The sequence below is a fragment of the Magnolia sinica genome, chromosome 11, assembly GCF_029962835.1.
Source record: "Magnolia sinica isolate HGM2019 chromosome 11, MsV1, whole genome shotgun sequence".
In the NCBI taxonomy this organism is placed as follows: domain Eukaryota; kingdom Viridiplantae; phylum Streptophyta; class Magnoliopsida; order Magnoliales; family Magnoliaceae; genus Magnolia; species Magnolia sinica.
In genome coordinates this window covers 2,644,854-2,657,129 of record NC_080583.1, presented here as the reverse complement: position 1 = coordinate 2,657,129, position 12,276 = coordinate 2,644,854, and the positions used below count along the sequence as shown (strand labels likewise).

Sequence of the window (12,276 nt, the reverse complement as noted above, 5' to 3'; positions counted from 1 at the left end):
AAGGGGGCGTTTGAATCCTAAGTTACTTAAAAATAAGCTACTTAAGCCTTAAGTAGCTTATCTTGATTTCTACTTATTAAATTAAGGTGATTAAGTAACTTTAAATAAAATAGCCACTTATAATTGATCATGAACCAAACTTATTTCAAATAAATTATTTATCTACCATTGCAAGTAGAAAAAGTAACTTATTTGGTGGTATCAAAATACAAGTCTTTTCTTACTACTTCAACCAATATCATTTTGCCTTTTCCTTTCTCTTTTAGACCTTTCAACATATATTAACTCACTATTCCTAATTGGTGCTGAAGAAGTCTAATATAAGAAATTAAACTTACTATATAAGTTAAGTTGGGTAGATTGGTTGTCCTTGACCCAATTGCAATTAAACAAGTTAGGTCGAGTCAAGTTCGGGCTCTAAAAGTTTTAAGCTGGTTGGGTTGAGTCGTTGACTAAGAGTAGTGAGTTAGGTTAGGGAGAGATTTCTTGAGCTGTTAATTAAATGGGTTGATTGGATTTTGACCCAACTTGGCCTATTGCCTAGCATAGTTTTAACAATGTGGCGAAACCAATACTATCTCGTGGGTTTGAGGTTCGTGGTGAAGATTGATAATGTAGTTATGAGTGACTTTTGGACGTAGCAAAATAAATATAAAACATTGTAAAAAAGAAGAAGAAAGAGTAAATAGGCTACTATACATTTAGTAGATTTCAGACATTTTTCATTTAATATTTTCTCAGAGTTGCAAAAATTAAAAAGGATAAAAAAAAACAGAAGAAAGATAAAGATAAAGAAGCCGGATCCACTAGAAAGCTTTTCTAGGTTAGGTATAAACTACAATGGGACGTGTGGGGCCCACCGTGATGTGTTCATGAACATCCAATCCGTCCATCATGTTTGTCTGCCCTTTTATCCCTGCTCCCCGAAAAACAGTCAAAATAAAAAACTCAGGTAAGCCACACTATGAAAAATCATGCCTAAAACCTCTAAAATCATTTGGTGGGGCCCACATGAGGTCTGGATCGGCCTGACTTTTGGGTGTCCATTTATCCTGATGGGCCGCACCTTCCAAACGGATTTGATGGAATATATACTAGCACGGCATCAAACACAATCCGAAAGGTTTTTAATGGTGGCCATCCACATCCCAACTGTTCCTGTTCTATGGCCCAGACGAATAACGGCCTGATTTTTGTCTTCCGTAAATAACAAGAGGAGAATCACACGATGGACGGACTGGATGTCATGAACACATCATGGTAGGCCCAAACATCAATTATAGTCTAAACCAAACCTACAAAGCTTTGTAGTGGATCCGGCCTCATAAAGATAAGGAGATAAGAGAATATAAGAAAAAAAAAGACAAAAAAAGAAAAAAGGGTTTTTCTTTGATATTTCTTCACCCTATTTTTTTGAAGCTAACACCCTCCAAAATCTCGAATGGAAAAGCGGCTCTTTTCAGGCATGTTCCCAGCATGCCTAAGCCCCAACGTAAGCGACACGTCACCAGTGGTCCCAAACCTGACACGTGTCGACCCTAAAGGTGGCCCACTCCCCACAGTGGTGGTCCCAAAATCCCCTGCCACACTTATCCTACACATGTCATCCATTACGCCACGTGGGTTATCATCATCATGATGGGCCACAGCACTATTCATCGGTATCTGACCCACATCACTGTTGTTGTTGTTGCTGTCATCGTTGCCGTTCACTTGGTTTTCCGAGAAGCGATGCCTATTGATTCCATGAAGTGAATGGTCGTTGTCATGGGCATTAATTTCGGATCTTTTGCCTGCTGTGGTTGCTGCTGTGGGTGCCGGCGTTGTTGTTTGTGCTGTTTGGCTGTGGTTGTCTTTTGGTTGCTGGTGCTGCTGTGGTTGATGATGCTGTCTTTCTCTCTCATCATCTTGGTGTTCCTCATCTTTGCTTTCTTGTTGGTACATCTCTTCTACCATGGGTTTCCACAACCTTACTCTCGCATTTATGAACCAGTTTGAAACCTGAGATTCCATAAGAAAATATTTTAGAAGGAGAGAGAATGAATTGTACCGATGGCATTGATTGTATGGATGGGTGGGATGGGATTGATTGGATAGATTGATGGTTGGATGTCCACCTTTTTGTTTGTATTAGGCGTGGTTTTATCAATTGATTGATTGATTGTTTTTATGTCCCGGGCAAGTTTGTCTGTGCAGGTATACCAGTCATTGCAGGCTAAGCTATTCTGCTACTGCTGCTGGTGGGGCCCACTAGGGTATGGAAATGGAATTTCAAATGTTTGTCCTTGGTGTCGTGTCGCACCACCATGAAAGTTGGACTTATCATTGGAAAAAAAAAATGAATGGAAAAAATTATATGAGCTACCACGTGAATTTCACGCCACCGTAGGAGTTGGACTTATCATTAAAAAAAGAAAAAAAGAATGGACAAAAATCATATGAGCTACCACGTGAATTTAAAAGTCTAAGATAAGTGATAGAGCCATGATGCTTTAAAAGGTAAACCTGTGGGTGGTACAGGTCATTACCAGAGTAGACTAAATTTTAAGGTGTTCAAACATCAACGACAACAATCTATTGGACACGTTGGATAACATCTTAGGACGCAGATTGCAAGTTGATCATATTGCCAAGATCGACTTCCATGGTCGTATGACTTTGTGGGGGCCTGATCTAATGTGTGTTTTACCACACTGTTCATCCATTTTTCCAATTCATTTTAAGTTATGATTTTAAAATTGAATCATATCTAAAGCTAACGTAGACCACACTATAGGGAATAAGGAGGATAATGAGGTCCAGGTTGAAACCTTTCTTATGGTCCACGATAATTTTATTTGTAGTACTACTTGTTCATAAAGGCTTACAAACTTGGATGAAGAGAAAACAAAAACATTAGCATGATCCGAAACTTTCATGACCCCCGAGACGTTTTCAACATTAGGTATTTAGTTTCCATTGGCCCTTACAATGTCATCCACTTGAGCTTTGGATATGCTTGAATTCTAGGCTCATATAAAGAACCGGTGAAGTGAATGAACAGCATAGACAAAACACATACATTATGTGGGACCCACAAAAACTTGTCACCACATGGATAAAATGGTGGCAGGTTCACCTCACAATCCACACCAGATACCATGGTGGATCCACAGTACTTACAGTGTACCCATCTGATGAATGGACCCATCCAAATCTATTGTATCACATTTCAGATAGACGATGCCTTAGAAATCTTGCAAGTAGTAAGAACCTTTCTCAACCATCCACCCTTTGGCCACAAACAAAGGGGCCCATATTTTTCTATTGAGGAGCTTTTTTCTTTGGGGTCCTATGTGGAATAGACGCTAATCAATCCGGATGGTGTAGATATCTACTCCTTCATTTTATTTTGGTGGAGTGTCAATTAGTGTATTTGGATATCAGGTAAAAGTGATAAAATATCTTTTTAATTATAAATTAAAAAGTTAATTGACAATTAAAATTACTAACTTTAATATTCAAATTATAAATATTTTTTCATTTAGTCAATAGTGGAAGGGTCCCACCATCTTACTTAGGCCTAGGAAGATGATCAGAACCACTCATCTTGTGTGTCCTGCCATTGATGGCCCAAGGTGGAAAAACGTCACAGATCGGCCCTCCTGCCTATCCTGATAAAGGCCTTTTCCGTAATGGTGGACAGCACATTGATCTATTCTACCCGATCAACAAAGCAGTGATTTTTTGTAACATGAGCCATTTATGGAGGGGATCCACAGGATGAATGGATCTGATATGGTGGAGTGTGGGTCCCAGGCACAAGACAAAATATTTTGTGGAGGGTAAAAGACAGAAAAAAAGAAAAAAAGAAAAAAATGGTGTGGGTCCCACTTCTGATGCATTAACTACTGTTCATCTGCACTCTTCTTCCTATATACTGTTTTCTGAGCAAAAAGAAAAAAAAAGAAAGAAAAGGGTTGAACTTTCTAACAGAAGTGGGTCCCACGAAATATGCAACTTCAACCGAATTTATTGTTATCGTTGGGTAGATATGCAATGGCTACACGCGGGAGTAGGATCCAACTTTCCCACACATGCAATGCGGCACGTGCGTAGAAGATCCTGTCATTTCATCAGGTGGTCCCCACTTTTGTGCGCAGCCGAGTCAAGCCGATCCTCCTTTTGTTTGGGCAATGAGCCTATGATAAAGGGACATTGTACAATGGACGGCCCATGTTTGGGTTTTCAGATTGCGGTGTGTGGGCCCAAAATTCAGTGATCTAAACCGTTGATTTGATTGGCTACTTTGGATGTGCCATGCATCTGACGTGTCTCAATGGACTCGTTCGATACTGTCTAGAAAATAGACGGTTAAGAGAAAAATAGATCAATGGTTCACTTTACCAGAACGGGCAAAGATTTGATGCGTTGGATCTTTCAACCATGAGAATTATTTAGTCGACGGTCCATCCTCAGTGGGACTAATCATATCAACGGCACGGATATCATAACCATGGTCCCTCTTGTCCAAACTGAGAACTCGAGCACACTTCCAGCAGAGCACTGTACAACAGCTGATGAAAGAAATGGACGGTAAATATACGATCGATGATGACCGTCTCCAACCTTATGAACGATCTGGATCTTTCACACGTGTGTGGAGAGAGTAGAGTTTAGCTCACCACTTCCGCGTGTAGAAATAGGAGTCGTCGCCCCTTTGGGCTATGTGAAGAGTTTCGTTAGTGTATTCCGCGGACTACCAAAGTTAATTCTACGTCCGCTCGTTGAGGCATGCATACGGGTCATGGGAGCCAACGAAGACGTGGGTCCCACCATGAATAGGCCATGGAAAAAGAATGATTCTCCAGAAACGATCCTAACCATGCGATCTACGCACAGAGTAAATAACACCATGACCAACGGTTCACATTCAATCCCGCTTGTCCAAACGGGTTAGAACCATCTCACAGAAAAAAAAAAGCATGCCCATCGCCTCTCCAAGGTGGGGCCCACCTTCTGAAGTGGGTCTCACACTAACCCACATGGCCCAGTTTGCTGACTAGGATTTCACTTCAACCGTCCGAGGACTACCTCAATTTTACTCTCTCTTTATTTAAAAAAAAAAAAAGAAAAAAGAAAAAAAAGAAAAAATTGTTTTGAAAATCTAGCATCAGGTGGGCGAAGATGAACGGACCTGATTTCTCGATAAACCGGTCTGCCTGGCCAACAAATGCTTATCTGCATCACTAGGGTACCTGAAGAAAAGGAAAAGAGCAAAAACAGGAGAAAATGACATCAGGTCCTCTCACCTGGACCACCGTATAAAGATCCGAGCTTTAGGTACCGCTCGTAATAATAGATGGGATTGAACGGTTATCTTTCCTCTCCTGCAGCATGGGCGTGATTATCAAGAAAGAGGGTGATGAAAGCAACAGCTATGATCACTGCATCACTGTCCCCTCTCTTTCTCTTCCCTTTACTGATAATGAAAAGAACCAATCTGGGATGCTCCGACCAATAGTTTCTAGTTTGTACCATACGTTCGGCTTTTGAGTTTCTACCAGTGGGGCCTACTGTTCAGTGATCTAGATCGTTCATATGATGGCCCCACACCTTTTTACGGTCAGTGCACCAAAAATCCTTCCCAAGGATTAGTATGTATAATAACGAGGTTGGTTTCTCTATTACGTTTGTAGGATATGCTTATTCTACTATGCCGGGTGTGGGGTCCACCATGATGTGTTCATGTCATCTGATCCGACCATCATGTGAGTTTTCTCATGTTCTTCTAATAACATAGAAAGCAGACCGACCCAGATCTTGGATGGGCCATAACATGTGAAATCATGCGGAAAGCCAAAAAGATTAAGTAGGATGGCCCAAATGAGATTGGGAATGGACTGATTCTCGGAGTGTCCGTTCATCCTGGTGGGAGATATCTTATGAATGGATTGGATGGCATATAAAAAATGTGGTGTGGTTTAAATGGTGAGCATGCCCATCACAACCGTTCCCTGTGGCGTGAGGCCACCATTGTTTTTTATCGAGCTGATTTTTGCTTAAAAGATGAAGTTGAAGAACTGCACCTTATGGACAGATTGGATGCTGGCCGTACATCAGGGTGGGCCCCAAACAAGGCGTTGTAAATTAACCTTACTCTGCAAACGTTGCAGAGGAAGCAGACTCATAAATGTGATTGGGGGCTTTTTTTCTTACCCAACTGTATGTTTGCCGGAACATCTAATATTTCTACCTGAATTACTTTTTGGTCCATGGGCCATCCGAAGTGGGGCCCATATTAAATGGATTGGATCACTAAACTAATGGCCTGACATTGCAGCTGTTATTTCCATAGTGGGTCCCTTCCCATGTGTGGAAATGGGTGGCTAATGAATTTGACAAAAAGCACTCAATGGACTGTTGTGAAGAGCAAATTCCCTTTGTTGGGGTCCCAAGTAACAGATTTTGGGGTTGAAAATATCAATTCCAATAGAGTTTTACTAGTAACTAACAAGAGAGAGAGAGAGAGAGAGAGAGAGAGAGAGAGAGAGAGAGAGAGAGAGAGCAGCAGCAGCAGCTAGGGACTATTCATCTGTTTAGAGAGAGAGAGAGAGAGCAGTTAGGGACTATTCATCTGTTTAGAGAGAGAGAGCAGTTAGGGACTATTCATCTGTTTTGTATCAGTAAGAAAAGCAAAGAAGAGAGAAAGAAGCTTTTGCTCAGCTTTTAGAAGTAAGAGACAATACACAAGGACGCTGCATTGCCATTCATCTTTTATTACTATGACAACTATAACTGAAAGTGATTACCACCATTTATTCTAATTTTCTAACACTCACCTTTTTGGTAATTGGTTCAAGAGCTCGGTGAGGGCCCTGTGTTTTGTTTTAGGTAGGGTAGATTGTCTGAAGAATAAAAAGAAATCAACTTGACTCGCCTGAGTCAACTTGACTAGATTTAACCAAGACTATGAAAAGCTCGATCCAATCATAACTCAGTCAAAATTAGATATAATTGTCTAATTTGATAAAAGCAACTTGACTCGGCATGACTCAACATTACTTGTATTAGAGCTAAAACTTGGGTTCGAGTCAACCTGAACCTGAACCTGAACCTGATTAATCCAACCTGAGTTCGAGTTGGGTTTGGTCAAGGTCCTCGGATTGAGGTAGGGTTCGAAGACTTTTGGGGTGACCAATTTCTGATAGGATAACATCAGGTCGGGAATAATCACATGTATTTGGGTAGGTTTGGGTTGAGCACCTTTCGCTCCAATTTAGGTCGGGTCAGGTTGAAAGTTGGGTTCTTTTAAGGTTGGGTTCGACTGAGGTTGACCCTTAACTGGATCTAATTAACTTGCCTGAGTTGCACCCCTTATTTATATATTATTGCCAAAAATGCTCATGCCCTCATAGCACTAAGATATAGTGCTATTAGTTGCGTTGGAACACTTAGAGAATACAATGTATTTATATCCAACTCACTTTTCATGGGCTACCATGCAAACATTACACCAATCTAACAAATACTAACCATTGGGTTCAAAGGACTTTAATATGGACGGTCAAGATTGTTTACACAAAATGTCAAATCAATATTTTGATCTGTCCATTTGTTAGGGCACATCACGGATTACATATGATTTTATAGAATAACTTTTGTTAAGCAATCCTGGCTTGGAAAATAAATAGCTAGAGGAAATAATGCAAAATCAAAGATGGATTGAATCACCTTATCAATGCAATATTTGCATGGTAGTCTATAAAATGTGTTGTGGAGTGAATAGACGGTTCAGATGGATCGATTGGACTGTCCATTTCTCTATTATTGTACTCTTAAAATATTAAGTATTACTGAAAAAATTCAGAAAAGCTCATACGAGTTTTCAACTCAATTCGTCTAGTTTCGTATTTTAAAAACTGTGGTAGTAAGTCGTCTCAGAGTCTCACTCGCATGCACATATACAAGTGGGGTGCACATCCCTCAATCCGAAGCGTCCAAATCACGGGCCCCATTTTAGACGCGCCAAACCCAAAAGTCAAACAAAAAGATGACCCAAACCGTCTATTTGTACATCATGAAATGGACGGTTAAAATGAAGAAATAGTCAAATGATTCAAGCTCAGAAAGCAAATCTTTCTGAATCCAGCACTTAGCATCACCCACCACAGAAATTTTGTCAAACCACATCAAAAGTGGGGCCCACGGTTGAATGGTTTGGATTGATGTACAAGCATGACTCTTTTACTGTGTGTTTTTGAATGATTATTATACTATGAAACAAACCCCAGTTCAAAGACGGTTGGATGGTTTTAGTTCCTGGGGTTGTTTTAGATTGAGAAGAGCAGCAATCACCTACAACAGATTGTAGGTTAGCTTGCTTAACATACAACCCTTCTCACGTGTGTAGACCATGAAGATCAACAATCTGCATGGTGGGGCCCACTGTTGAAAGGCTAGTATGTGCTACACACATTGCTGGATGAAGAGAGGTGAAGAGATGAAACATAAGAGTAAGAAGACATACGGGTGAAGGAAATGCTCGAAGAGCCAAGCTCTCAAGATGTTGACAGAGCGCTCTGGCAAGCCTCGCTGAGGTCGCCAAGCTTCTTGATCCATCAAACCCATCTGATTGAAAGCTTTTTGCTGTCTGAGGCTTTGTTCGAGCAGCCGTAGCCTTGGTGTCTCACCCTTGGTGACGCCTGATGACGAACCGGCACCATCCTTCTCACCAAGTAGATCGCATGTGTGCTTCAGCTGGGCGGCGATTGCATCCTTGAGGCACCGGAAGTGGCGTGACATGGCCTTCTGTGCGAGGGCTGTGTATGGGGCTGCGGCTCCAAAGCCCATCACTGAATCGAATGAGTTCACTACCATTTGCATCTGCTCACAGTAGTGGTTGTATCTTCTATCCACCTGCAACAACCCCAAATGGAAACACAGGGAATTCAATGGTATGAAACGCCATACATCTGATACATTCATATACAAGGCAATAGTAAGAGAAGAGAACTCGATTCTTAAAGAAAAAGAAGGTCATCATAACTAACTGGTACTGTTTTACACTGAGAGAGAGAGAGAGAGAGAGAGAGAGAGAGAGAGAGAGAGAGAGAGAGAGAACCCCACTTAGATAATAAATCACAAAACCCAAATCATTAACAAAACATAACAGAGAGACATGGAACATACTCTTAGGCAAAGAAACTATTAACCCAAATCAGTATAGAAAGGCAACACATGAGAGAGAGAGAGAGAGAGAGAGAGAGAGAGAGAGAGAGAGAGAGAGAGAGAGATGAAAAAAACCTCATATATAAGAAAATCATAAAAACCCACATATATAAGAAATCATAAAAACCCAAATAGCTAACATAAAGATAATCATGAGGGAGCAAATTGTCATTAGCTTAGATTAATTTCCATTGAAGAAGACTAACTACAGTCACGAAAGAAAGAAAGAAAGAAAAAACACCAAGTCAACAATAGAAACAAGATAATAGGTCTAGAAGGAACTGTTATGAATCCAACCATGGTTATGGAATTCCAAGAAGACTAAAAAAGAAGAAACCCCAAAACAGCTTTCTTTATTCTTTTTTGTGAATAGAAATAGATGGAGAGTCTCCCATTGCATGACAACACCTCCAGAAATAGAGATAATCAATGCATGAAATCAAGCACCCACCTTACACTACAAATGATTGTATACAAAGACAAGAATATTTCCACCCATCCTGTCAATACGAAAACAACCAAAACCAACCAACCAATCAATCCCTTTGTTGGGTCAGCTTAGCTAAGGAATCAATGGCTCTTCTGCAGTTTTTACCATGTATGGGTATGATGCATCTCTTCCAACGGTAGCCCTTTCTAACAACTTACATGTTATAAGGTCCTGATAGGGAGACGATCTTCCCAATCCAATGGCTGTCGTTTCCTCCTGTACATACCCTCTAATAGTAAGCCCCCCAACAGTCCATCCCCTTAAAAGTACGCAATCTCCCTCCATTCAGAACGAACTATACAACCATTGTAGCAATAACATACACAACACCCACATCCCTGCCGCCCTTTTTCTACCCCGTTCACTATGAGAGAGAGAGAGAGAGAGAGAGAGAGAGAGAGAGAGAGAGAGAGTTACATGCCTCATCATGCATGGATAGGAGCTTGGACTTCCTCCTCTGATGCTCAAACCTATCAGAAGGTGATAAAGGAGGGGGATCCTTTGATGATGATGATGCTGGTTGTTGCTGTGGCCCACCTGCACCAGAAGCACTACTACTACCACCACCACTACTACCCACAAGATTAGGGTTAGGGTTTGTGGTGGGTTTGTTCTTCCCATGCCTAGAGCTCTTCAGCTGGCCTCTCCCAACACTGCAAAACTCCTCCAACAGCTCTTGGGCTGCCCTCCTGTACTTTGAATTCCTCAGCACATTCACCACAGCTAATGACCCAAAACCCACATGACCTTGTTGTGGGTGGCTCCCCAAATTCTTCAATGGATATGATGATGAAGAAGGAGATGGCCCACCTCCTTGATTGAAGTAAAAAACCCCATCTTCCATCCTCATCCCCTCAGCAGCCTTTGCTGCCTCCAGCTGCTGCAAAGATGACGACAGCGATAAAGAAAGCCCATGGCTCTCTATCACCCTTCCTCCTATCTTGCTACCATTATTGATCCCTGCTATGTTCTCACCCGTCGGCCACGAGAATTGCGACGGCTGGATTGTGCTTGTACCGAATGTTGCCTGCCCTCCCACATGAAAACCTTGAATTTGTGGAGATGGATTAGGAAGTAGCATATGGAGTGGTGTAGAAGAAGAAGGTGGGGGAGAAGGAGAAGGCGATCTAGCCTGTGGGTTCATGATAAAAAGCTGCATCGCGGCCGCTGAATCTGCATTCATGCCTGAAATATGATGTTGGGCTACACTCCCATGACCTGTTTCGCTACGGTTGCTGCGGTTGTCACTGCCAACAAGCTGCTGTTTTGTATACCACTCAATGTTAGGTGGAGAAGGCCGTGGTATTCGGTAATTCGATGCCATCTGATTCTCAAGAAGATCAGCTGCTGCTGATGGCCCACCAGCTGGGAAATTGAACATCTCCGACAGCATACCGGTCTCATAGCCAGGCAATTCATTAGATCCATCATCTATAGATACTAGTGATGGTGGAGCTGTTGCAGGATCAAATCCTTGCACTCTTAGCTTATCCCGCCGGCTTTGCTGGGCGATGTGTTGTTGCTGTTGCTGTTGCACCGATCTCTCAAAACCATCGGAGAAACTAAAGATGCCTTGGTGGAAGCTCTGGGACATAGAAGTGATGGAATTAAGATGGCTGGAGAAGGAGAGAGCGGTTTTGGCACTCCGATTTGGGTGGTTAGGATGAGGTAATAGAGGTTTGGTTTGTGTTATTACTCCCATTTCTGTATTTTCTTCATCATCTCCTTCGTTGCCGTCGCCGATGGTGGGTCCTCTCGATCCAACAGTTCCTGCCAATCTCCATAGGTCACAATTAAGATAGATAGATAAGACCCATGATCAGGTTTCAATAACTAAAGGCTGTGGTGGGGAGAGAGAGAGAGAGAGAGAGAGAGAGAGAGAGATTTGAAATGGTTTTTTTTTTTTTCGCTATTTCGATTGATTGATGTATGTAGTTCATAGTTACCTTAGAGTTGGATTGTTGAAAGGGGTATAAAGCTCTCAGACATCGTTGTCTTTCTCTGTGGAATTGAAAGCTTTTTCTTGAATTCCTTCAGCTTCTCTCTCTAATCTATCTATATCTCTAGTCTTCCCAACAATCGCCTTCTGGAAAAGGAAGAAGAAGAAAAAATAAAAATAAAAATGGAGTCTTGGAAATGATCCGAGACAAACCAAAGAGAAAAGGAAAAGGTCGCTGTTCTTCCTCTTTCCTTCCTCTTTCGTACCCTCTCCAAATTCCAAATAATATAAATAAATAAATGCATCTCTTTTTAAAATTTTCGGGTGTAAATGTCATCTACCTTTATTCAATTCGGTGTGCTAACCATACTCCCCACCAACAATACTAACACACCCTAGCCAGTAGGGTGATCTGCACCATAGATTAGGTGGGCCACCATGTAAATAACCCAAATCACGAAAATCTCATTGATGGGTAATCCTAACCGTTTAAATCCTTTTGAACTCCTCCACTGTCCATTCTACAAGATCAACGGTCCCGATTTCTCTACATGGTTTCCACGTGTAGGGTGTAGATGGTGGAGAGTGAGAACAAGCATCTATCAGTATTGCTCGACAGGTGTGATGGCAAATAAAG

The 12,276-nt window shown here is 41.6% G+C and overlaps 1 protein-coding gene across 2 annotated transcripts; it reads right to left on the bottom strand.

Annotated features, from left to right (window-relative positions):
* Window positions 1-669: 669 nt before the first annotated feature.
* Window positions 670-11,911, bottom strand: LOC131218558 (BEL1-like homeodomain protein 4). Of its 2 annotated transcripts, none has more exons than XM_058213166.1 (5): window positions 11,647-11,911; window positions 10,122-11,478; window positions 8,510-8,898; window positions 5,177-5,237; window positions 670-2,001 (listed from the first exon to the last, which is right to left on the bottom strand). In XM_058213166.1, exons 2-5 carry the CDS (start codon window positions 11,400-11,402, stop codon window positions 1,420-1,422), a joined length of 2,313 nt encoding a protein of 770 aa, XP_058069149.1. In that variant the 5' UTR covers window positions 11,403-11,478; window positions 11,647-11,911; the 3' UTR covers window positions 670-1,419. The 2 variants fall into 2 exon arrangements, with proteins under 2 accessions (XP_058069149.1, XP_058069148.1); XM_058213165.1 differs by having other exon boundaries at window positions 10,122-11,470.
* Between the last annotated feature and the right edge of the window lie 365 nt (window positions 11,912-12,276).